The sequence below is a fragment of the Takifugu rubripes genome, chromosome 20, assembly GCF_901000725.2.
Source record: "Takifugu rubripes chromosome 20, fTakRub1.2, whole genome shotgun sequence".
Lineage (NCBI taxonomy): Eukaryota > Metazoa > Chordata > Actinopteri > Tetraodontiformes > Tetraodontidae > Takifugu > Takifugu rubripes.
Genome location: NC_042304.1, coordinates 6,668,795 through 6,696,161, shown reverse-complemented (window position 1 = coordinate 6,696,161; position 27,367 = coordinate 6,668,795). Strand labels below are relative to the sequence as shown.

Genomic DNA, 27,367 nt, shown 5'->3' with positions numbered 1-27,367 from the left:
TCTCAATTAAGATGGCGGCCTAGTGTACAGGAATAATGCGGTTACTACATGTCAACATGTCACTTCTTCGATTATGTGCCTTTGCCAAATGCCTTAGTCGCCGAGGTTTTTATGAAAGGCACACTTTATCTGTGTCGTATGCGGAATTTTTTCAGCTATGTTTGTCGAAAAGGATTGGCGCAGTCAGGCAAATATCAGGTAAGAGAAACAACCTGGTCCAACCAAAATAGTGAGCGTTACAGTGTCACCCACATGTTTTTGTAGTTATATCATCATTGTTCATGTTTATTCCGTATCGGCTAGTTGTGATAACGCCAGTTGTGTACATTATTTGGGCATTGTTAGCTCCCGACCTAACTTCTCAGTTATGTTTTGTTGACTTTGATTTCTTTACTGGAATATTCTTCAACAAACTGTTATGTCGGTGGAAATGTAACTGTGACTGAAGACTGAAGAGTCCCTTCAGTGGGTTTGTGGTCCTTTCCCCACCTCCACGTGTATGTGGTCAAGATGGTTACCGTCCATCAATTTTAAACCAATGACAAACTTGATTCGGACGAGGGCAAAATAGCATTATATAAGAATAGATTATAGAACTACAGAGCAAATTAACATCAACATAATTATTCTATGTATTTAATAAAGATTAAACAATCAGAACAGCCTGAGGTCCAGAAAAACAGGAGAATGACTAAACGCACAGGAGAGTGATTGAACACCAGGATGTTGGAGAACACTGTCTCTCATCATACATATTGTATTTTGCATTATGTGTTTTTGTGGTTGTTGTTTTTTCCAGAAACACCAACACGGTGCCAAAGGCAAAACGTTTCTTTTATAATCCCAAACACCGAAGGTGGAAAGAAGCGTGGACTGATACAGTCTGAATTGTTGGACGGTAGGATTTGTAGTATTTTTTTAACAGCCTTTACCAGCCTTTTTTATGGTGCCAGTCATAGATGATTTAATCTTAAACATAACATTTCAATGTCTCCTCTCATAGTGCTTGAGGCAAGAATTCACCAACTTCAGTCCACAGACCTCTTGTTAGATGTCCAGCGTTCAAAGGTGCAGTTTGTTAAAGCTCCGTCTTCAGGAAAAGGAACTTCATCTGAAAAAGGTTCCTTAAGCATTCCTCAGGAAATAAATGCCATTACTAAATCAAGACAGATGGTTACGAAAGGAACACAGCCCAGCCGCTGGATGAAAAAATTAACTGAAGAGAAGAAAAACAAACTCAAGATTCAGCAGCAGCTTCAGCAGAAAATTCAGAAGACTCAAGAAAAACCTGCACCTCCATCCATTAATAAAAATGTCAAAAGCAGCTTGATGCAGCCAGGTACATCATTTAAAACTATAACTAGTGCAAGTAAGCAGAAGCTACCCTTAAACAAGAAGAGCAAAGGTCAAAGGTCTCTGGCCAATGAGATCAGTGCTGCTGTTTCTGCAACAAACACCTCTACTGTTGCTACTGCTGCAGCAGGTACAGCAGCTCAGCAACACACTGTAGCTAAAGGAAAGTATAAACGCAGTTCTAGTGAAAAGAATGTCAGTGAGGGCAAAGCCAAAGAATTGCTGGAGGTGGAGGAACTGGAGAGCAGGCTCAATCATCAAGAAAAGCAGTCGACATCTTCAAGCAACACACAGGAATTGCAGGAGGACAGGGTAAGAATTGAATGTTCAGACTTGCACCTGAGCATCCGCTCGTACCTGGAGGCCTGTTGGTTTGCAGGAGAGACTGAGAGGGCGCACAATTTCCTGCTCAGTCAGCACAGAGTCAGGCGTCGGCGTAAACACCTAAACACTGATGTCTACAACATTATAATGAGAGTCTTGGCCAAAAAGGTGAGTTTACCACTTGATATACTTTCTTCTTGTGGTGTATGCCAGAGAAAAGCATTCAGTCGTAATTAGGTCCAGTTAGGTTATTTTGAACTCTGTTAGAGATCAGAATAGTTAATTATTTTTGTAAACTCTCTATTATATAAAGTAACACCAGAAATGCTGAAAATCAAATCAAATATTATGGTTGATCTGGCATCTTTCTGTCTGTGTTTATAGGGCGTGTTAAATCAAATTGGCCGTGTGTTTATTCTCCTCGAAGAGGCTGGACTGAAACCCAATTTGGGGTCCTACTGTGCTGCCCTGGAGTGTATGGGTCGCAGTTTGAACTGCTCCCCAAAGACTGTAACACGGTATGTAAACTTCTTAGTTAACATTTCAAATGAACAAGATACACTAGTGAAGGTTGAAGTTTTAGATATTGTAATACAGAGCCGTGCCGGTAGGGGTCAGGCTTTCCCCAGCTTCTGTCTGTCAGACTACCAGACTTGTTATTGGCTCACGGTGTTTTTAGTGTGTGCCTGATAATCGAACTGTGTGTGTTTTAGCAGTTTGTTTGAAAATGGTGGATCAGAGCCCACTAGCTTTTTTGTTGGTGGAATTCCCAGTGATTGTTTTGGTATTTTGTAAATTGTGCGGTTGATGAGTGCAGTCACATTGTCACTTAACAGGCTGACTGCTTAACATGATGTGTTGTATTAAGTTAATGTGCACATCTCAGTCTTTCAGTTTTCTTATTAGTATTATAGGATCAGCCACTGAACATGTTGTTCATCTGTGTTGGTTCTCCTTCATATATTTGTACTGTGTCAGTCAAGCAGAGCTGAACTTAATTTTGAAAGAATTCCTTCTCTATGCTATTTAAGCTCCCCTATATGTTGATTTAAACAGATTCTGAACATGCATTCAGAAATTTGAAATGCATTTCTGTACAACAGCACAACCAGGCTGTTACTTCTTTGTTGCCTTTTCTCTGAATACAGCCTTCAGTCTTGTGAAAGTCTGACCTTCATATGAAGGTACACAAAGGGTTGAATGCACTTTTGACGTGTAGATTAGAAACATCAGCCAGTGTTGCAAGTCCCAGTGGCAGGACTGGTGCCTGGGTGGGAGGGCTAGCTGTCTCTGTCTGGTTGCTGTATTGATCACTGTAAGCAGATACAGAAAAGACATATTTATGCAGCAGGGGTATTCTTCTCAGGCTCTATTCTTTCTTATTTTTTCTCAAAATACTCATTTTGTCTACCCCTTTAATCTGTTTATTGTCTGCTTGTCCTTTCCCTTTGTGTTGTCAGGCCCTTTATCAAATCCAGAATGAAAGTCCCTACCCTCCCTCCAGCCCCCCCCCCTCCCTCTTTCTCTTATCCCTTTAACTTTTGTAAGTGCTGTCCTCCAGAGTTCTTTGGTCCCCAGAGTGCACCAGAACAGTCACCAGGCTGGTTATGCGCTATCTTTCAACCTCTCTGTGCTCTATGCTCGTGTGGACCACACTGAGAAGACTCTGGCTAATCCCTTTTTGTTCGCAACTCTGTCACTTACTCAAACCATTTGCACATTGCTTCATGAGACACTTGGAGCAAGACTTGCAGCAAAAACATAAAAAGTGTTGCGTATGATTTGTTTTGAAAATACCCTTTAAACTTGGAATGATACAAGTGCATATTTTTTATGCAGAAGCTTCCTTATTTCTGATTAGATTCATGTCTGGAAAGTGCTGATCCAGATTGTAATTAGCTTGCTGTTATTCACAATTATCTTAAGATAACGGCATGCAGAATCGTGCTATCCTCTGTTGTGATGGAAAATGGGTTTTCCTCTTTATCGTTCTCAGTTCATTTCTGTAATTCCCGGAGAACCTTTAGGGGGCAGTCCAGACCATTGGCGCATCGTTCTCCCTCTTCTCCACTTTAACAGTCTCAAATCACTCAGACCATTTTTATACATGCACTACGTTAGCTCACAGATGATTAGAGACTTTCCAAACTGTAAATATAAATCCAAACACTGTCTTCAGGATAGTAAACGATGCTCATTTTTTAAACATAACCCTTTCATTTGTATTCCAATCCTTCGCATTGTCTGCATTCTGCAGGTAAAGAGCATGCTTTGGCTGGATTCTGCAGTCCCCCTCAGATCTCTAGGATATTCTACATGAATCAATATTTTTCTGATGTTTCCACAGCACGTCTGCCTCCATATCAAACCACTGACTTGTTATGTGACACAAAGGCTCGCTGATGCAAATACTCAGATTATTATTCTGCATGTGTTGGCTGTGGAAGGCCCACAGATAGGCCAGACATTTTTTTAAAAGCTTAATGCATCAGAGGTTTTAGCACAGTTGCCTCGTTGCCTACCAACATCAAGAGGTGAATCAGATGGTTGTGAACTTTGAAACTTACGAACAGACCCCATTGTGGAATCCCAACTTCTCATCTAATGAAATGGGCCTCTGCTGTGGACATTTGGGGGCTGAAGAACATTTGAAAGCTGTTGTTAAGTAAACAATGAAATACCTCCACAGCAGTTACAGCATGAAACACTGCTACATCTCATGCAGGTGCCTGAACCAGATGGAGAAGGACGGTGTGTCTGTGGACGACATCTTCCGCCAGTGCGCATTTCGACAAGATGAGAGAGATATGGTGCTCAGGGCCGTGCGCATCGTCCAGCCAGACTACTGTCCCAGCCTCGACACCAGCAGAAACCAGTTGAATGGCCTCCCAGCGCTGGTTCAGGACTACTACATGCAGGTATCACAGCCTGTGTAATATGGGCTGTTTACTGTCATGTGTAAAGTTGCTCTTTAGGATAACTTATATTGATGTATTACCAAACAATAGCGTAGGTGGGTTCTCTGTAGTCATAAACTACATTTGAGAAGCAAATATCAGGTTCACACTGAACCCCCAGCAACAAAATAAAAACAAAAATTAGGAAGTACAGTAACAATAAAGCCTTCTCAAACTCCCACATTTACATGTAACACACAATGTATGATGATAAATACATATGTTTTTAGCTTCTGGATTTTGAGAGTCAGGGCACCAAAGAGGTAAAGAAAAGCTGTCAGCAGCCTCCTGCATGACTACGAAAGATTGTCACCCGTTCACAGCTTGACAGGCTCTGGCCTATTTATAGGAAGGCAACTCTGCTCTCTAATGGGCCCTCCACTTTCTTCATCCTCTCACCACCTCCTCACTCCTGACTTTTTATGTTGTTCATTAACAGTTTGTTGGGCTTTTTTTTGCTCGATTGTCATATTTTTTGCCTCAGTTTCTATCTATAATATCCCAGACACACTTCCCGTCGTCTTCATCTCAGCTTACGTCAGTACGTGATGATTAAAATTGCATTTCAAACTTCAAGAGTGTTGGTTAAAAAGTGCTTCTTGCTGAGATGTGACGCAGGTCGCGGCCTCTGATTGCATTTGTAAAGTACACTAACTAATCAGCTGGTTATCCGTATCAGACTGTGAGGTTTTTTCCGGCCGAAAGGCTGCGCAAATATCTGGTCCACTAGATTACAGAGGAGCTGACTGGATGGTCTCCGGAGAATTTTGACTCCGTTTCGGCAGCAGACACACAATCTAATTAACATTGTTTGTTGCTGTGAGATGGAATTTTGATTAAGCTGATGCTATGAAATGCAGTTTGATCTAGTTTCAAGTTGTCATCAGAGATTTTCTGGTATTCTATCGCTTTTTATTATATGCATCTGCAAAGCTTCTGCTCTGTTTGTTCTACATACATAGTGTGTGTTGTTACTGGCTCAGTTCCATTATCATCCCATTACCTTATTTTCACTGCTCTACTACATAAATGCAACTTTTATACAGTGAGCACAGTTGAAATCTTCTCTAGGTAAGGTGACTGTCCTGAAACAGCAACCTACAGTATATTAGAATTGGCTTGCATGAACTTGTCATGTTTGGATCACTCCTTTGCTTTATCTTCAGTCCTGTTGTGGACAGTTTGTGATCATCAGGCTAAAGTTCACATCACAGGTTTCACTATCTGATAGCTGACTTCTCATCAGGACCAGAGAATGAAGTTGTGCTGCAACTTAGGTGCTAACTTTTCATTCAATTTTCAGTCGGATCCCGAAATTTACAAACTCTTTGTTTGCTGAGCCGGGGCATGTGAGATTGAAACTCTGATTAACACTCTCTTGGCAGCATGCTGGTTTAATGATTCGATTATTGCTCACTGGGCCGAAAAGGCTCTCCACTCATCCTGAATTAATCCTCTCCAGCAATCAAATGGTTATATTTAGGTGCTGGAGAGGTGCTCGGAAGCTAGGGCCACACTCTGTCACTTTAGGTTTTAGGTAAAGGTAAAGAAAGTTTCTGATCTACGTGAAAGCTGTGATCATTTCTCATTTTTGTCATCGTCCCGGTTATGTTTGTTACAGAGGGAAGACCACCGCTATCCCAGTTTGAACTTCACTCAAACGGAGCTCCAGGAGCGCTTCAAACATCAGCTCAGCGTAGAACAGGCGTGCACTGTCACCATCGACTCCGTGGAGGCTGCCAAACCCGTCACTGAGAACATGGCAAAGATGGTAAAAGAACACCAGTAATGAAACAACTCACCTCTAGTTCACTGAATCATATCCCGAAATGATGCTTTAAATAGATTTTCTTTCATTTACAGTTTTCCAGATTTAGTGTTTTTTTAACATAGAGTTCTATTATTTTTAGTAATTATATTGTCTTAGGCCCATTTTGTTTTAGCAATAGACTTTTTTAGAAGGTTTGGGTCAGTGTGATACAAATATATTCACATAGAAATATCATTTCCTGGTGATGGGCCGTCTATACAAATCTGGCATTTGCAGTCCAGACTGGCCCTTCTACCTCTGCAGATAGGCGACGTGAGAAGCAGGCAGGCCGGGAGTCCCTGGTGGTCAGGAAACATTTACAGACAGACGGGGCAGAATAATAATATATTGTAATGGAGGTCTCGGTAGAAAGAGCACAGTCACCTCTCCATCCACCAGTGTTTTCTCCTTCAGTCAGACACATTTTCTACTAAAATGAGGCGATAAACATTCATACAGAGGCGCGGTGCTGGACAGAAAATTCATTTAAAAAAATAATAATAATTTTTTTGGGCTCAGAATGACTTTTATATTAAAACATGTTGCCATACTGCAATCACAACATCCCAGCTTTATTGATGCATCGTATACATACATTTCTATTCTGTAACATTGGGACTGAGAGAACGGTCAGCATGTTTGTGTTTCTGTAATCGCCCGGCTGAGTTTTGTGTCTCACATGATAGTCTCTCACCTCCATCCTCACCTGCAGCCAACAAGTCTAACTGTGAAATCTAATGCGTGATCATATTGCACAGGACTTTTGCTCCAGTGAGAGATGGTCCTCATCGACCTTTTAATATTTTATGTTAGGTTTTGAATTGCTGGGTTTTGATGAACAGATTTTTGCAGGTTTGTCATTTTTACCTTGGAGTTCTCAGAGGCTTTCATTTCAGCCTCTGTCACCTTTGTTAGCTGGATGACCTCTAGTTGTGACCTTTCAGAGGGAGCTGCTGGCGGCTCAGCGGGCACATTGGCAGAAGATCCTCCTTCAGGCCTTCAGGGACAGTAAGATGAGCCTGGCTAACACCAGCACCAAGGACTACAGGCTCAACCTCTATCCCTATGTGTGTCTGCTGAAGGATAGCGAGTACGTCGACATCATGATACAGGTATAATTTGAGGTGACTGTTCCATGAAGTCAAGTCTGACAGAGACATGCGAGTGTCAGAGCTGCGGGTTGATCGGCCACATCTTTCCTCTACCACAACATTGTTCAAAATCATGCTGACATCCCCGTGACACCCCTTTGTCATCTTGGCACTGCTGTTTTGAAACCTGACCCAGCCAATCTGGGACGCTGTAACCACAAAAGCCAAACGCCCACACTGACAGTGACGACTGCTTAAATGCGGCAGGCTTATCTTCAGCAACAAAAGAGAGCATCCTTTGATCAGATTGCTTTGCTCCTGACAACCTTTCCCTGACTGCTGCTAAGGCCAGTTTGACTTTCACGTTCCCTCTGCCTGATGGATGTCGTCTTCTTTAAAGCAAATAAAACCCATCAGAAATTGTCAAGCCCGTGATCTTTCTCTCAATCGGGAAATGTTGGGATGTTTGACCTCTTGAACTCTGCCCCGGTCTTTTCCAGAGTGTTGCCACCTTGACTCCCAGCGGTGAATCGCTGAAGATTTTAGCCAGAGACTTGGGCACCCGAGTCTACACAAAGTATTCCATCCGTCAGAAGCAGCAGAACCAAATTTTGGAGAAGTTGAGCACCATTTACAATGCGTACACCGGAGTGCTGGCTAAAGACACCAAGGTAAATGAAGTGGTTCAAGTTAGGCTTCTTGTTTCATTTTTGGTGTTGTTTCAGAACATTCTTGCTTCTGTCCTTTGCCAGGAGTGTCAAATCCTCCCCAGGGAGAAGTGGTGCAAACTTGAGTTGAAGCAGAGTGCCGGACCCTCGCTGCAGGGAGGAGAGACCCAATGGCCGTACATAGTAACCCTGGAACTGGGAACGTACATGGTGGACATGATGGTGAAGAACCTCAAAATTAACAGCAACATTCTGAATCCAGATCAAGACAGGAAGCTCATCCCCGTCCTCTATCACATGTACACCTTCCGAAGCACGCGGCAGGTAAAGTGGATGAGCGCCACAGGCATCACCTCCTGTTATGCTGAAGTGCAGATTAACGCTTTTTGAATGAGGGTTTATGCGTCAGTAATGAAGCACGGGAATTGAATGGGCCTCCAGGAACGTTACCTAACACAATGTCAAAAATAGGCAAAGGGATTTTTAAATAATATGCCGCAGAGAGCTGTTCATTAGAAAAGCCCTTCATTAGTAAATCACGTAATCACACTCATTTGACTTTTTGAAAAACGCCACCTGATTAGACTGACGCATCTTCAAGAGTTTTAAGTAGCTTTAGCGTTCGCAGACGTTTGTGAGAAAAGCGCTGCAGCTGAGCAGAAATGAGGGAACGCCAAAAAAACCCACTTGACCTTCAGCCCGACGGCTCCGTCAGTCCAAAGCCTGTTAGCGTGTTCACTCGCAGACGCGCCTCTCCAGTGTGAAGCTCCGAGGAGGGCGAATTATAAAACCATTTCCCTCCTGTGTGAGTTGGCAGGGGCAACAGTTGAGGATGATGAATAGGTTCCAGCTTAATCCCTTTTTTTAGTGTCCCCTTAATTGGCCTGGCGATTCACTACCGAGAGACTCTGCAGGAGGGTGAGCCGAACCGTGAAGTGCTGCAGAAGAGGAACATTTCTGACTGCAGTGTGTGTGTGTGTGTGGGGGGGGGGGGGCACGTGTTTGTTGGTGCAGGCTTGTTTTAGGATACCCCAGCCCCCGCTCGCCCCCCCCCCCTTCTTGATATTACTTTCCTTCGCCTATTTCCTGCTTTGCTTTTCTTTCTCAGATAAACCCACCAGGGAAGCATCTTAATGATCCTAATGCGCAGCATGACAACCTCCTTCATACGCTCAGACTGAACGACTTGTATTATTTCCCTCTCAGTTGCCTTTTTTTAAAAGAACAAATCTGGATATGTGTGTTCTGCCAACTGTAGGCATCAGTTAGAAAAATGTGTTCTTTTGCATCAATCTTTCGTAAACCATTCTGACAAGTTTAACATTGTTTACAAAATAAACGCAAGACCTGATCATCTCCATTTCAGAGCTACACTATCGATGATTATTTTGTTATAATAAAGAAAAAAAGTTAATGCAGCAAATGTATTTTGAATGTTGTAATTTTTTATTTATTGACGACCTGTTGAATTTGTCTCTTTTTCAATATCATGCTTTGATCTAATTGTATGATTTCTCTGCTTGGTACCCTCCTAGATCGGCTTTATCAAGCCACACCCCATCCTGTCTCAGATGCAGCAGGATGCCACGGAGACCAAACTGACCTTTGACTCTTATGTGATGCCAATGTTGTGCCCTCCCATGCCCTGGTCCTCTGTCAATTTTGGAGCCTACCTCCTGACTCCTACCAAGCTGATGCGCACGGTGGAAGGTGCCATGCAGCACGAGATGTTGCTGGAGAAATGCCAAAATCTGCATCCAGTGCTGGACTCCTTGAACCAGCTGGGAAACTGTGCTTGGAAGATCAACAAACCCGTGTTGGATATCATAATTTCCATTTTCAACAACCGGGGTAGCGAGAAACTAGACATCCCTCCTCCACTGTCTGAGGCCCCTACAATACCCTACTTCAACCCCAATGATCCCAATATCAATGCATCTGAGAAAGCCCTGCTGAAGAGGCAGGTGATGAGTGCCAAAAAGAAGTACGGTGAGATGCACAGCCTGCGGATGGACGCTCTGTATAAACTCTCCATTGCAAACCACGTGAGAGATGAGATTTTCTGGTTTCCTCACAACATGGACTTCCGGGGCCGTACCTATCCCTGCCCTCCGTACTTTAACCACTTAGGTAGCGATGTTACAAGAGCTACCCTGCTGTTTGCCGAAGGAAAGCCCCTGGGCACAAAGGGCCTGGACTGGCTAAAGATCCACCTGGTCAATTTGACAGGACTGAAGAAAAGAAGCTCATTACAGGAGCGGCTGGAATATGCAAACACCATCATGGAGGATATATTTGACTCTGCCGACAACCCTCTCACAGTCTGTCTTTATTATACCTCTGTCTTAAATCATAGTGTTTTTCTGAATAATGTTCACATTTATTCACAGTTCTTATTGAAAACCCACATTTTGTAAATACATAAAAGCTGCCCCCTTGTTACATTTTTTGAGATATGCCAATTATAGCAAAACCCCTTTGTAGAATAAATGTCAATTTATGCAATGATAAAATCAAAAGGGGCTGTGAATAGCTGTCAGAACTAAAGTAAAAATACTTTGAGGCATTGTTTATATATGCAGAGTGATGCGTTCAGTGATTGTGTTTGGTTTTTGTCAGGGCAAGAAGTGGTGGATGAATGCAGATGAGCCATGGCAGACTCTGTCCTGCTGCATGGAGATAGCAAACGCTGTGAGATCTCCCGATTCTGCACAGTTCATCTCTCATTTCCCCGTTCACCAGGTACCATAAAGACCTTGGAAGATGCATTTATAGGTTTGCTGAATTGGCAGCTATCTAAAAAATACAAATATAGACTATGAAATTGACACCATTCATTGAGTCTGAGTGAAAATCCCTTTACTGTGACAGCAAGGGGGTCTTGTTTTGTTTTTGTTATGCTGTTTACGCTCCCTTTTTTCTTTTGTTCAGTTGCCTTGTTCTCCTTTCAGATACTTTCAGACTCGTTTAGTGCGGTGTTGTTTGTCTCGTCCAGCCTTTCCCTTTGCTGATCTCTCCAGGCCTTTTCCCTTCCCCGCTTTAATCATTTCCTGCCTTCTCTCGACCTCTCCTTCAGGACGGCTCCTGTAATGGTCTGCAGCACTATGCAGCTCTGGGCAGAGATGTTATTGGTGCCACATCAGTCAACCTCATGCCCTGCGAGCTGCCCCAGGATGTGTACAGCAGCGTGGCACAACAGGTCAGCACCTCTGGGCTGTTTTTGCTTTGCATCATTTGGAACTCTTCACTGAACTCCTGAGACTTTGTGCAATCAAACTGCATTTGATTGCAATTAGTATGTCGGTATTGTTAGTATTCACATGTCTCACTCTCTCCTGCAGCACTAGCTAAAAGAGAAATATTTTCCTTAAGACTTCCGTTTCATTCCACATCACAGAAGTGAGAACTTAGAAGTGGACATCTGTTATCTTTTTATTTTTCAAATATTTATTTTGGTATTTTCTTTAATTGCTTCCTGTTTTTTTTGCACGAATCCCTTATTTTCTGTCCTTGCCAGCATTTTGTGGGTTTGGATTTAGTTTCTTTTTTCACCTGTGTATTTCAGGTGGAAGAGCTGCGGATGCGCGATGCGAAGAGCGGCATGAAGATCGCTCAGGTGCTGGAGGGCTTTATCAGCAGGAAGGTGGTCAAACAGACTGTTATGACTGTGGTGTATGGGGTCACGCGCTACGGAGGGCGCCTTCAGATAGAGAAAAGACTGAAGGAGATCGATGAGTTCCCTAAGGTACAGTAGTGGAGCAGATGGTTGATGGACCCTGCATGACTTCTTTTTTTTTTAGTGCTCGATGGTTGTGGCATGACAGAGTGGCCTTTCAGCGCGGTATACCTTCTATTGTGTGTGGGACTCCCCTCATATTCTATCCCAGGCTATAGATTGTTACTCTGAGCCCGGCAGGACATATAATCAAGCAGAGAGTCTTCTCCAGCGAGGCCTGTCCTGCACTTGCACTCTTTCTCCATTGTCTCTACTGTCTCCTGCATCCACGAGCGCACATTCATCACACAATCATGACAAGCAATTTCTGCACCCCTTCAGGATATCATTACATTTGATATTAAGAGTCGCCCCAACAAATTGTTTCAAGAGAGCAATTAATCGAGCCCCTCGCGTGTATTTTAAGCAGCTTTATTTGATTGTGTAAGGGAGGGGGGCAATACAAGAATTGCTATACTGTATATGATATCCCACTCAGTTTATTCTGATTTTATTTCTAGTTCAAATTCAGTCGGCTCCGAATCGGTCAGATTGAAATGGTCCTTTAATGTGCTCACCCATTCTGTCAAATGATACCATGGAAGCCAAATAGATGCATTTATTCTCCTTACAGCTTAGCTTGGCTTGTTATCTGTCAGACAGTTATGTAGTTTTGCTCTGAGGCTGGAATTAATCTCATTGTCAGTGTAGATATAATCAATATGATCCTGCTGTCAGTGTTTCCACCATCTTACAGCCAGATGATTGTGCTAAATGACTTTCACGTAATGCCCCTAATAGTTTAAACAGGGAATTGGGAGGGAGTGTAATTGGGAGTAATTACATTCTGCTGGAAGGGGGATGTGGCCGCTTCTGCAGAGCACGTTGCTGTGATGGTTTTGACACCCATGCAGCTTTTACATTTTATATTTGTAGTTCTTTTTCAATAATGCATATACTGAAAAAATGATGTTTTTCCTCTCTGCATCATTGTGTGCCTTCTTTCCAGGAGCATGTATGGGATGCATCTCATTATCTGGTACGCCTGGTCTTCAATGCCTTAAAGGAGATGTTCACAGGGACCAGAGAGATCCAGGTGGGTTCCGCATACCTAGACTTTTATTTTTACCTATTTTGGGGGTTTTTTTCTCTCCCTTTTCATACATTTGATATGGATTCAATGAATAAAACCTCAGTAAACTACTTCAGTGTGAAATAGGTTTCAGGTTTTTGTGATTAGTTTCCTAATTAATGTAACACATTGACCTTTGACCTGCTGCTACATGTAATTTGTTGTTTTTGTGAATGGTTGTTTACCATGTTAACCACACCCATTCATCACAAAGACACCATGACTACATTTATGTCCCACCGGCAGAAAAGAGGCTGGTGAGCAAACAGCAGCTCCCCACTACCACTCGCTGATGTGTGTGCGTGTGTGTGTTTTTGTGTCCTTTGGGGACTTTGTGGGGACAGCCCAGTCTGAGATGAAACCTCTCTGTTTGCTTGTAGCCACTGCTGTTAAATAGGTCACATCCTGTTGCATTTTTCAGCGGTCCTCTGAAGTATAGATTAGAGAGTGGGAGCTGATCAATCCTAATGCTGTCATCCTCAACCTCTTTCATGATCCTTTGTGCAGTTTCCCATTTTCTCTGCCAACACCTGCTCATTCTCCCCAACCTGTCCCCCCGCTGTCTCTCTGCCAACCCTCCTGATCGCTCTGCCTCTTTTCTTACTGATAGACCATCAATCTCTCCAGGTGTTAACTGTTACTGCCGTTTCTTTGCCTTTCTGTGTTATCTATATTCCATTCCTTCACATGAAGTTTGATAGACAAAGACCGAAGCATCATGAGGTCAGGCAGCAACAGTATCTGGGGTAATTTGTCTGCCTGCTACCCCACAGCTCTCTGTGTGCCTGCACATGTGATGAGGCTTGTGGGACCACTGCTATTCTTGAGATTTGTGCCAGACACCTATGCAAACAGCCCAGTTTCCAATGCAATTTTTAGAGTAAGCAACAACTTCCCACCTGTTCTCAGCAAGTTTGCGACAATTAATTAGCTGGAAGTAGAGGAGCAGAATGCAAAGATCAGCTGGTTCTTCCTCCCACTACAGTGATTTCAGCCCCAAATCTATTCACGTACTGCCCTAAATAAACCCGAGTCTCTTTGATTTTTGATTTGTATTGCAGGATTGGCTGACAGAGAGCGCCAGGCTCATCTCCAAATCCGGCCACACCGTGGAATGGGTGACACCCCTGGGTTTACCCATCATTCAGCCATACCACCGCACACGCAACCAAGTGGTAAGTCCCATGTGGGGTTGTTCTCTTCTAGTCCATTGTAGTGAAGTTTTTTGTTTTTTTTAAAATAATTATTATATACAGGCTCCAATTTAGGGTAATTGTTGAAATCACATTTCTTACATACTCTCATGTAAGAATACTTTAAGGGAACTCTTCTAAAGCAATTGATCACTATAATTACTTTATTCACCAGACCTCGATGTCCTGTTGTGTAGTTACAATTGTAGACATCATTGCAACTCAGAGGTCTTTTACATCCTCTGTTTGACCTGTTTTAGCATCAGGATATTTAGTCATCTGACCAAAACCATCGATGCTCAGGAGCTCCATCACTGGCTCAGAGCTAGTGCAGCTTCTCCTTGTGCTTTGCAGAGATGATCCATGTGAGCTGCAGCATGGTGGTTCTTTGGTGGAAGCATTGCAGTGCAGATATTTACTCTGTAAACAGAACAAAATTCAGATCAAAATTGTTTGGAGGTGCTTTGCAGAACCGCCCATCTATCAGGAAGCTTTAAGTATCGGCTGCTTTACTTTGGGATGTCCCAGTTACCAAGCCTCAGTGTGCTTGCCAGAGTGTACCGCTGATGGTGTATTGTGATAATCATGAGTGGTCCAACTTTTAATGGAGTCCAGCAACACTAGAGTTGTCTTTCACCATGGAAATCCTGACAGCTTCATGTCACAGAGATACGCAGGGCTATTTGAAAGTGCATTTGTAGATAACAGGGGCTGTGTGTGAACATGTATGTCCTTCTACATGGAAAGAGAGTGTGTGCGCGTAGGGACCAGTGGCTATATTCAACGTGCAGACAGACAGCAAGCTCACAGGTCAGAGCAGCAGGAGGAGTCCTCCTCTTGAGGTGGCTCAGAGAGGTGATGACACCTCACAAGTGACTACGACAGAGCGAGGGTGGCAGATGGTGGTCTCCTAAGGGTGCCTCTTTGGTGTATTACCTTGATTTGAGCTCTTTCTTTTTCATGTCCAGTGGGCAGCTGCTGAAACCTATGACCTAAAGGTCTAAAATGAATAAATGAGAGAATGAATGCAGCTGTGATTTAATGGATGAATGCGATTTAACTAGACGCTCACAGATAACTTTCTTCATCCCCTTCCGTAATTCTATAATCCAGTTGCATCACTGGGATACAAATATTAAACTAACTTGCAGAAAGGTCACCTTTGCTGTGCACAGTTGGATTAAATTCAATCCCCGAGTCTCCTCTCTGCCTCTTAAATCCATGGTCACAGTGTTTCTGGGGGTCATTAGTAATTAGACTCTAGATAGAACTCGAAGATGAAGTGTGCAGAGCAGTAGAAAAACCAATAAATGGAAGGTAGCAACAGTAGCACGGCATAATGAGACACAAGTGTGTCTGCGTGCGCGTGTGTTTCCTGCATACAGAAAACACACTGTCGACCTGTGTAATCGGGTATTTTTCTTGACTGCTGGGAGTTGAGGAAATTACAGGATGATAAAGTAGCTGAATGGGGCATTAACTGGATTGGGAGATGCTAATCGGATCAGAGGTCACTCTGGCTCAGATTCTTTGCTCACTCTCTCTCTCAATCTCTCCTCCAAACACAAGGTTGCAATGAAATATCCCAGAGAATAATGATAATGACGCACAGAAGTTATTTGCTGCACTCATATCCACATTATAGACTTCTACTATATATGTATTTCCTTTCACATGACTCCTGGATCACATGCTTTGATATTTTGCATTAATCCGCTTTGGTTTGGAAGCAGGATTCCAACACAGAAGGAAAACTATTCATGATTTGTGTGCTCAGAATGACTCCTTCTTCCCGGAAAGACTATCTTTTGTTGCGCTCCCGGAGCAGCAGTGAGGTGTCCCTGGGGCTGGCTTGATGTTTCAGTGACCCTTCAAAATGTTGTGGTACTTTCAAGTCAAAGAAATGAATGCAGCTTGAGTTTTAAAGACAAATACCTGAGGGTGACATTAATGCAACGCAAAGTGAAGCGTGGATTTCAGTTGGAAAGGCCCTCAACTACTCGTTGTTCTGCAGTGCTTACAAGAATTGGCCTCAAGAGCGAACCACCCACAGTCACGCCACGGAGCTGCCAAGGTCTAATTCATTAGAGGGTCTGGGTTTTGACTTGTTCTTGTTGCAGCTTTTACAGAAATTTCTGATAATTAGCAGCAGAACAGTGGTCCATACTGACCTAATTTACAATGTGTCCATCTACTACTCAGACCAAAGGCAAGCTCCATTCCTGTCACCCTTGGCTGTTCGTTTCCCAGCTCCTTCCATATCTGGCGAACACAGCCAGGTCAGGTGAAGATGAGATGATGGACAGATCCTCCCCCACAAGTCTTACAGAAATGATGGATGAGATAGTAACCATGACACAAACTAGTGGGATTTAACACACTATGTTCTATTTTTAAAGCACTTCCTGATAATTGCATGTTTCTGTCATTCATCACACAGTGACCTTGAGGCATTTGATTGTACTGGCTAAACTCCTGTCACCGTGATCACTCAAACAACCATGTGTGCACATATTTGAATTTTATAACAAAGCTGTCAGCTAGAAATAAAAATTGACTCACCACTCTTGAACATTTAACACTTAAATTGAACAAGCGTTGCAGATTGTGTGTTCTTGTCCACACACACACTCCTAGTAAAAGACCGGACTCAGATTTGCCTCCAGAACTGCCTTTATTCTTCATGACATGCTTTCAACTAGGTTGGAAACATTCCTCAGAGGTTGACAATAGTTACATGATAGCATCACAAGCAGGCTGCGGATCCTTAAACGATGCTCAACTGGTACTAAGGGGCCCAAAGTATGCCAAGAAATAACCCCTACACTATGATGTCACCACGAGCCTGAAGAGTTGATACAAGGCAGGATAGACCCATGTTTTCATGCTGTTTACGACAAATTCTGACCCAACCGTCTGAATGTTGCGGCTAAAATCAAGACTCCTCAGACCAGAAATGTTTTCCCAGTTTCCTGTTGTTCCATTTTGGTGAGCCTGTGCAAATAGCTGCCTCGTTCTGTCCGTTCTTAGTGAACAGGAGTCGTACCCAGTGTGGTCTTCTGCTGCTGCAGCCCATCTACAGCAAGGGTCCACATGTGGTGAGTTCAGAGATGCTAATCTGAACTCATAACGAGCTGTCATTTGAGTCACTGCCGCCTTTCAATTGTCTCTTTTTTGGACCACTCTCTGTAAACCCCAGAGATGGTTGTGGGTGAAAATCCCATTTGATCAGCAGTTTCTGAAATATTCAGACCAGCCCCTCTGGCACCAACAACCGGGCCACGTTCAGAGTCGCATAAATCCCCTTTCTTCCTCGGTTTGCACTTTGGGACATTTGGTTAAAGTTAGAAGCCAACTCCTTTATTGATCCCCAGTGAGGGGAACTCACAGTTTTAACACTGTTTAGAGCATAAATCAGTACATGAACACACACACAAAGTGCTCGCAGTCATTAAGTGAGAGTTGTCAGAGTGAGTAGCTCATTTGGAGGTTCGGTACCTTGCTCAAGGGCACCTTGGCAGTGCTTCAGAAATGTTCCGACACCTCTCTTGCCAACATCCCACTCTCCAAATTTTTGGTCCATAACTAGGGCTCTAACCATCACTAGTGTGATTATCTGCGATGGTTACCTGTGAAAATCCTCACATATGTATAATTTATACACACACACACACACACACACACACACACAAACACACACAGTGAGGGATTATTGTGATCAGTATCACATTATATCAGCAGAGATGGTGTTCTTAGTGTTTCAATTTTAAGCTGGAGCATTTTTATCAATACAGAGAAGCAGTTCCCCGAGCATTGATACAGCACAGTGTAATTTTGCACGCATCTGGACAGCGCCCAGGAGCAGGGTCTGTTTTTTTTCATTGTCCGTCTAGAGTGGTTTGCAGAGGTTGGAGGTGGATTTGGAGTGGTCTGCACTGCAGATCAGGGTGCACTTCAAATGGCCTGGGGTGTTTTCAGGCTCTAATCCACAATAAAGCAACAACGTAAAATTCAATCAGTGGATGTTTGCAGCAAAGGCATGGCTGTGTCAGAGTGGCTGTGGTTCTACTGGGAGGGCTTGTAACAGGAATATAGAGAAAATTAAAATCAGTCCGCCATCAAAGCCTTTGTTGTATCAAGCCGACTATTGATCTGATCAAAACCATCTGTGTTCCTTCTTCCTCTTAAACCCAAACTGAGCGGGTGAGTTCTAGTCACCCACGCTCCGCGCTGCACTGTACTAATGGTTTCTTGTTATAAAATGACAATTACATGTCTTTAATTTAAGAACTTTCATGTGCTCAGACAGAAGAAGTGACCCAGACATGGTTAGAAGGTTTGTGCAGTCTGAACATAGTCTGCACACCGTAACGCAGACGGTTGACACGAGGGGCTCCTATACTGACGTGGAGCCGGCTGATTGTTGCTGGTCATATCTCTCGCTGATACCAACTTGTCTTTCCCACCTCGGCATGCTTCCAAGGGCTGGGCAGCTTGGGCATGAGTTATGTCTTTGCCTCTGTAAGCTATGACCTAACCCACATGATGAGTTTAGGCAGCACCGGCCTTCTGCATTGTTGGGGTGTAATGTTAGAACTATTAGTCATTACTGGAGTTTAAAGTGACGTGGACAGAGAAGGTAAATTCCAGCATCAGCTAACTGGTAGCTGAGTTCATCCTTGTACAGTTTTGTTTTTCAGCATTAAATCATGTAGCAAATCAAGTTGTCGTGTGGAAAGTGAGTGACAGTGAGAGTGCTCCAGTCATCAGTCATCAACATCATTAGCACAAGCTCTCAGCACATCAAGTTGGATGATTAAACCATAGAAACGGCATAAAAGCACACACGACTATGTCATCTTGGTACTGTACATGCTATTGATTGTGGCATTTTGTCCAGAATGCCTGCATTTACTGCTGGGTGTCACGGTTTATTTGTCACACAGTGTGGCCTTCAATAAAGTGCTGAAGGTGTCATATGAGGACCGAACAGACGTACATAACTCCGCTATATGTTCCTAAAGCCAATGTTGGTTAACTTTGAGTCAGCTGAGTTCAACTGCGACCTCTCATCAGACGCCGGGGCGAAAATTTTACATTCAGCTTAACGTTGCACCAAAATGTTCAGCTTGTAAGACTTGACGTCATTGTCATCCTTTTCTCATTTGTGTGTTTTTAGCTGAAAAGTATATTGCAGTATATCAGCGTGAAGATCAACCACGACACCAACGAGTAAGTCTTGTTTCTCTCTGCCCGTCTGTCTGTCTGTCTGCTCTCACGGTAGATATTTAACACTGTTTTTATGAGTTCACCGGTCAGTGTGATTTGCTTCATTATGTACGTTTGGGGGAGCACCATTAAATGGAGGCTCGGGTTCTTGGTTGACTTTAAGAACATTGATCAGAGTGGACGTTATGATGGACCAACTGTAAAACCTTATACCCTGCTCGACTGTTTAGAGACGTTTTAATGTTTAAATTTAGAGTCCTGCTTATTGTCCCAGTGCCAGCGATAATGCGGCGGCGTGCCAGTTCCAGCAAGCACACCTCAGATTTCCAACCCCTCCCACACTGACCTTTAGTGCCTGTTTCCTAGAAGAAAGAATGAGATGGAGCCGATCAAACAAAGTGTTTCTAGCCGATGTTTTGATCACCAAGTGTGAAGGTTTTACTGCTTTCTCTGCGTGCAAACTTGACTTTTGTGTTTCCAACTAATTGGAAGTAAGAAACGGATCTCGCCTTTAGTCAGTTAACTTGGGTTTTCCAGACCAGCTTCAGAGAAGATCTGTCTCTGCTGAATTGTATTGTGCACTAATTGCCTGCAAAAAGTGGAGAGAACTTGGCATTTGTGACAAAGGAAGAATTTTCTTTAAAATTGTTTTTATATGTGTGAATGTGAATAAGGGAGGAGGAGACTTGTTGGTGTTTGATGCAAACATTCTCCCATGGCCCTGCTTTCTTTTTGGGTATGTGAAAGGATTTCTAGGAAATTAATGTATAAGTTCCAGTTATTAATGGCTGGAAAACTACAAAATGAAATATAACTGAAACCTGTTATAGAGGAATAGATACATATTCTGCTGTTACTGGTGGGCAGTGAATTATTATACTTTATTACCTTGTATTCGGTCCTGTAAATGATGTGTCTGGGAGGCAGATTGTATTTTCAGTAGCGATGATGGTGGAGGGGAGACAGAGGTGAGAGGAGGACAAAACGACAGTGATGGAGGGTAAAATGGAGACACAAGACTGACGGCTGTCCTCCTCAGTCTGACAGTCACTACAGTCCACCCCAGACGCTGCAAAGGGAATAGAATTTTTTTATTTTTTTTAAAGATCCTAAGTCAGAGGAAAGCGATGCTGCTATGGGTGCTTGGTTCATCTCAGAGGAAGCATCAGCGTTTCACGGGCTGTCACTGTGAGCTAAATTTGACACCGCGGTCACTGCAGATTTACTTCTTGGGAAGAGGCTGAGGAAAATCTGCAGTCAGACAGTGGCGACAGGCTTTAAGTCTTCAGTTTCCGTGTTTTCTATCACATTTAGACGTTCTGTTTATTAACAAACAACCGATAGAAAAGCTCGATGCTCCTTTTCAGCATATCCTGCGACGTGAACCATCAGCTCTAAAGCCAGTGCTATTTAGAGAGCTATGCTAACCCTCAGGGAGTTGATGACTGTGCATAACAGTGGCGCTCAGCCTTTGGGGTCTGAGGGTGGCATGTTGGTCTCCTGTGCGACCGTTGTCAGCAAATTGAGAAAGTGTCCAAAGTGTCCCTCTAACAGGAGTGGACACGGACATTTTCATGAACCATTGAAACAGGAGAAGCTCAAATACGGATGTGTTAGAGCCAAATAAAAAAGACGAATAGCGGCTGAGGGAGAACAGCCATCAGGCGTGCCTGTGTGTTGGTGGGTTTGGCACAAGCTCCCTCAGTTTGTCTCCATTCCCATCAGAAGAACAGGCTGGTCTGAGGTAGCCCAGAGGATTAGAATGGCACAGGCTCAGAGTAATGAGAACATGGGGATAAAGATATTTATTTTATTTGTGTGCAGTCCCGCAGCATCTTTCCAGTTACATAGGTGTGTATTGGGTCCCCATTCCTGGATTGCATAAGTTTATTACGCAGTTTCTCCCTGCAGATAGCTTAGCTTAGCACAAAGGCTTTAAACAGTGACCCCAGGTTTAAAACTATGTCACAAAAAAGCCACATCTTGAGTATAAAACACATTTGTTGACTAAAGCTTCATGTAATTAACACAGGAGGGGGATTTAGGAGGTTAAGCGGGATGACAGGTGAACATCTAAGTCAACAGACCGATGTCAGATCTCCCTCTTTCAGAGCTGTGGACGTGTAACAGCAGTTTTGCAGAGCTCTCACCACAAGCTAAAGCCATTTTCTGTACTTTCACTCCAAAATCTGTCAAAAAAAACCCTGGACTGTTTCAGTATTGAAGCGTCCTCGGGAGGGGCAGCTCTTTTATGCAGCACATAGCGTGAGCAAACACAATATCGTTTTGCCAACTGCCTCCCTGGGAGTGAGCTGCACAGTCCGTAATGAGGCCGCTTTAGATCCGAGACGGTTCCACAGAAGTCCACTTTTCATTTTTGCAGCTACCCACATCAGTAGCAACATTTGGGCTTTGCTGTCCCTTTTCAGGAAGCCGGACACAGTTAAACAGAAGAACGCTTTCCCACCAAACTTCATCCACTCTCTGGACTCCACGCACATGATGATGACAGCGCTCGGTTGCTATAGGTACCGTTGCTGTAAATGCCTTTTTATTTCAGTTCTGAGTTGAATCTCAGCTCCTCAACTCTTCTCCCGCCTCCCTTCTCCTCTCCTTTTCTTCACAGTGCCGGCCTGACCTACGTTTCTGTGCACGACTGCTTCTGGACGCACGCTCTCACTGTGGACACCATGAACAAGGTATCATTGTGTGGCCCTGATTTATTCCAGTCTGCCCAGTTTGTCCTTGCCCGTGTTGCTCAGCACGCCTGAGTGGTTCTGAAGCCGTCTGATCCTGCATCGAATTCTTCATTTAAAGTCCCAGTTGAATTGAAGCTTCTGTGTCAGTTTGTTCCGATGGAAGTAATAATTTTATGGTGAAAGAAACATTTTCTTTTGATGCATCCTCAGGTAGCTAGGTTGAGGCGGTACATGTTGTCCTGAATAAACGGACGTCGCCTCTTCTGTCAAGCAGCTCAGAATCAGACACAACTTGGAATAAATGGAGCAAATTAGCATAAAGTCTCCGTTTTGTTCAGACGGAGCTTCGGAGCGAAAGGCCCAGTTTTCTGTCTCCACCTAATCTCAGAGGAGCCACTAGCAGGGGAGCGATCCCTGCATTCATACACTCGATGTATCAGCAAAGGCCCCTCTCTTTGCACACCTAATTGAACACGATGGCAGAGGAGCGCCCTCAAACTTCCAGTCGACAAATGGGGAGCGTTCCCGTTGCCACGGCAGCTCTGTTCCCTCTGTTCCGCCGCTACGTCTTTGTTCTCGGGCTCCATCCACCATTCTGAGTGATGTCTGTGATAGCATCGGGTAGCATCGGAGCTCTGACCTCCAACAGGACGGAGGAAAACTCTGCCTAATAACAGGAGCAGCGGAGGCACGCTGGTGTCAGTCATTTCCCAATTTCCCGGAGCCTATAAATTATACTTATTACACCTGTTTGAGTTAAAGTGGGCGTCCCTTCGCCGGTGTTTATGTTCGTTTTGATTTCCCAAACCTCGGCGGACTAAAACTTCAGCACTTGCAATTTGCTGTAAATAATGACAAATTGTAATGGGAATGGAGCCGCTGAATAAACCATGAAGTGCAGTGTGTGTGTGTGTGTGTGTGTGTGTGTGTGTCTGTGTCTGTGTCTGTGTCTGTGTGTGTGTGTGTGTGTGTGTGTGTGTGTCTGTGTCTGTGTGTGTGTGTGTGTGTGTGTGTGTGTGTGTGTGTGTCTGTCTGTGTGTGTGTGTGTGGGTGGGTGTGGGTGTGTGTGGGTGGGTGGAGGGACCCTCAGATTACAGCAATCACAAGCAGAACGGCTCTTTGGAGAGAAAATATCTCCACCCGTGTGAGTGAATCAGTCATTTCCCAGATTCAGCCACGTTTAACGGTATCTTCCAGGGGTTCTGAACCCCCCCCCCCCCCCCCCCCCCCCCCCCCCCCCCCTCAGCACCAGTTTAGGTCAAATCTATCCATTTGTGTTCAATCGTTCTCGCCCTACAGACTAAACACATCTGACCTTTGGCACAGAAGTAAACATATTAATGATATTGTAGTGAGAGTTATGAGGAAGGTTTTTCAGCCTTGGAAAACTCTTCAGCCACAGATCCACATAATTTCCTTCTGAACCAGATTAATTCAGAGCACTTTTCTCTGTGGCCTCCCCACCCGCCCAGGTCTGTCGGGAACAGTTTGTGGCTCTGCATAGTCAGCCAATCCTTCAAGAGCTCTCCAACTTCCTCCTGGAGAAGTACTGCTCCAGCCTTCCGTAGGTTTACACACACACACACACACACACACACACACACACACACAGAGGAACATCTTTCACTGTCTCTTAATAATATTTGAAACAAAATCATAATCCAAGGATAAATCATTGTGACACTGTACATTTCCGATAACTGGCTCATAGATAAAAGACCACCTCGTGATTAGTGGCCGCTGCTGGATCCTCTGAGCTGTTTGAGTTGTTCTTAGACAACAGCCACTAATTATCTCAGCTGTGTTTATTCAGTGTTTATGAGTGTAGTGACAAGAGCCATCGCACGTGGAACTCCCACGTTTGCGTTCATCATAAACTATCCAAACACAAATTTATTAGGTGATAAAACTCATGTCGGCTCAGGTTTTTGACTGGACCATAAATGATTTTGCATCTGAAGATTTCTCTCTTTTGGGCCTTCGGCTGGTTTAAACTCTTTATCCGACTCTTTTTTCCCCTCTCTGTGGGATAATTGGGCACCTTCTCCAGAGCCTTGACTTTACAGCAGCTTTCCACCTCTTTGTCTCCACCCTCCCTCGGATTCTGACACTGACGTTACCTCTTCCTCACCCTCGTATATTATTCCCTGTAACAGCAGCAGGAGAAGAAAGATTCTTCGGATTCCTCATCTGCCATGTTGCATGCTTTAAACATCAGCCGACATTTTAGCATCCTGCTACGAATAATCGTGGATGCGCTTAAATTTTGTGCACTTTAAAAGTCATTCTGACACAAATGTGGGCTTATTTTGATAGTGATTGTCATTAAATTCAGAGGAGACCACCAAAGTGAAGAAGCTACCATGTCAATCCATGTAAATGCAGCGTAGACTCAAGGTTTACCCAAGTGCAATTTGCTAATAAATCTTTAAAATTGAATTATAAAATTGGTTTAGTCATTGGTACGTTTGGCCAGGACGCCCTTACGGCACAGTCAGACAATAAACTGTGTTTAGACAGATTTTTCAGCCACTCCATACCTCTGATAATCAAGCAGAAATAGAACCTTCATCTGTTCAGCTTCACCACACTTCAAATCATCACGGAACAGGCAGTGAAAAAGGAGTGGGGATAAATAAAACCTTGTAGGGACACTGCAGTGCTGGAGCATTATAATGGCATTTAAATAGCTGCCGTTAGGCTGCACAGGTTTACACAGTGAGACACATTCAGAATGAACACCATTACCATACACATCTGAGGCCAACATAAATATACCCTGAGCTTTTCAGCAACATTTGGAGCTGAAAATCGCTCCTGACACAGCTTCGGAGGAAGTGAGCAAAGTGTCCTCACACATTTTACTGAGGGTACGAGTTCATTAGCAGCAAAGCTAATTTAAAAGGTGGCATCTGTCAATCACAAGATGGAGTGTTTACGTTCTAGAGGAGGCTGATGCTAAGCTAGGCGCCTTTCTTTTTCAAGTGTTATCATATGTTCAGTGAGTAATCAGTTCATCTAGAACAAAACCTGTCACATGGAAAGTGTCAGCTCTGTTTAGAATTAGCACAACAAGTAAGAAAAAAGCTATTACAGGAGCATAAAATCACACTTTCTCACTGCATGATGGCTTTATAAACAGGAACAAACACACCGTTATCTGCTGAAAACATCTGCCAGGTCACAGGCTCAAATTCATTTCATTGTCTCCATTTTATGGCAGCTCTGATACCAGAACTAAGAAGTACCAGGAGTACCGGAAGCTGAGGCTGCTGCTGGCCAATGTGCCCCAGACAGGTCAGTTTGAACTCTCCGCCAACCCCACCACAACTCTTCTGCTGTTCAGGACGGCAGAGCGAAGGTCTCAGTTTGAAAGACAACACGACTGAAGAGTGGAGTTTCTTGTCCTTCTGTTGGAGACCCAGGTGTTTGTGTCACTCCCCACTGTATGTGACGGGGTGGAGGTTTCTACTCGTCTGCTGGTCACCAGCCTGAGCAGAGACCTCTGCAAAAAGCCCTCTTTTGTCTAGAGTGGAGATACACCAACTGTCTGTCTGTCTGCCTGTCTGTCTGCCTGTCAGGTGTAGGGAGACTGCTGTTACGTAACAGTCTGGCTCCAGCTCCATCCCCATCTGTACCCTCACTGTTTACCTGGCACTGACAGCAGACTGTATAAATTGATTACTGTTAATTGTGTCCCTCCTCTACATAATCAGCTTATGTAGCTGAGAACATTCAGGTGTACTCCTGAGGGAGCGGTGTGTGTGCGTGTGTGTGAGAGAGAGAGATTGTGTGTTTTCTCAATATGGATCGAAAATGAAATCCATTATAATCTTCAACGATAAGAGATCCTGAACTCATTATTGAGGTGAAAATGGTCCCACTCTGTAATCCGGCAGGAGATCGCACATTGTGCCGTGTCTCCGTGACCTCAAGGACGAGGGAAAATCAGACCCACAAACTTTTTTCCAATCTAAAAACTTCCTTCCAGGACAGTATTACAGTACAGGACGGGAAATAAACAGGGCTCTGTGGAGGTTTGCTGCTCCACTGTGGGGATGAACGTACTCATGAGCAGGGTCATCAGATCTTTTCCGTGGACGCCAGCGTAGCTCGGCTCACGTTGGGTCTTTGCTCGTTCCTCAATAATTCAAGCTGCAGCTCCTGCTGGTGTCGACAGCTGTCAGAGAGGAACGCAGCACATGTGGGAAGCTCAGAGATCAGCGCAGGGACTCAACTGGAGCTAAAATTAATATGCAGGTGTTCCGGGTAAAGGTCATCCAATATTTACTGATGACCCACTTCCAAACACCGCAGGTTCTTCCTTTAAGGAAACTAAGAATGTGTCTTTTGGTCTGGACTCAGCTTATTTCCTCACTTCCTAAACTTTACTTAAAAAAAAAACAATTCCAATTCCCTGAAAACTTCCATCCAACATGATTTTTGATCTTTATTTCATTATTTTTTATGATTCTAACATGATTTCAGATCAGGTCCTTTACCGGTCTTTTAAGCTCTGATTAAAGCTGCAGTTGCTCTACGAGAACTTTGCTCTGACACTAACCTGCTCGGACATTTGACTTCTTTCATCTCCAGGTGATTTTGATCTCCAGCGGGTGAAAGAATCCACTTATTTCTTCAGCTGAGGAGCTCACGAGGGCGAGCCAGCAGATGGAGATGTGGGGAATTGACAGTGCAGCGGGGGAGCCCGCGGGGTCTCGACCTGCTCCGTCTTCATTAGATACGAGGACATTGATCCGGCAGCGCCCTCCTGGGCCACAGCCTGACTGCAGGTACTGGATGAAGCCGGTCTGATTAAGTGAGCAGGTGGAGGAATCAGCTGCCGCGGCGACGCTAAGGCTCCAATCAGGGAAAAGGACCTTTTGTACTGGATATACTCAGGTCCTGGCACGTGTGTGTGATTGAAATGGACACCAACAGCGTTCCACCTGCAGACTCTAACTGCATGTCCATGCAGTGAGCCCCCCCTGCGGCGGCGGCGGCCTGACCCGCCTCTGCGTCCGTCTCACATTTAATTATTAATAACTTGGGTCACCAATACCAGAATGTTTGCTGCATAACTGAGCTGAAGGACTCTGAAGGAACCAAGAGGAGCCTTCCCATCTATTCAGATTCATATCTTCTTGGAGTGACTAAGCACTTGACATTATCCTGAAATAAATGTGTTATTTTAAA

General features: G+C 44.0%; 1 protein-coding gene across 1 annotated transcript; it reads left to right on the top strand.

Moving 5' to 3' along the window:
* Nucleotides 1-27,367, top strand: polrmt (polymerase (RNA) mitochondrial (DNA directed)). Its single transcript, XM_011614678.2, has 21 exons — nt 1-198; nt 800-898; nt 1,004-1,845; nt 2,062-2,195; nt 4,403-4,595; nt 6,256-6,405; nt 7,389-7,556; nt 8,036-8,206; nt 8,288-8,527; nt 9,739-10,524; nt 10,823-10,945; nt 11,280-11,402; nt 11,769-11,948; nt 12,928-13,014; nt 14,112-14,225; nt 19,423-19,475; nt 21,902-22,000; nt 22,099-22,171; nt 23,644-23,735; nt 25,395-25,468; nt 26,768-27,367. The coding sequence occupies exons 1-21, from the start codon at nt 36-38 to the stop codon at nt 26,815-26,817; spliced, it is 4,014 nt and encodes a 1,337-aa protein (XP_011612980.2). The 5' UTR covers nt 1-35; the 3' UTR covers nt 26,818-27,367.

Coding starts and splice junctions, on each gene's coding strand:
- polrmt (XM_011614678.2), top strand. CDS start 36: ATGCGGTTACTACATGTCAACATGTCACTTCTTCGATTATGTGCCTTT. Junction 10,525..10,822: donor CTGCCGACAACCCTCTCACA/GTCTGTCTTTAT, acceptor GGTTTTTGTCAG/GGCAAGAAGTGGTGGATGAA. Junction 13,015..14,111: donor CAGGGACCAGAGAGATCCAG/GTGGGTTCCGCA, acceptor TTTGTATTGCAG/GATTGGCTGACAGAGAGCGC.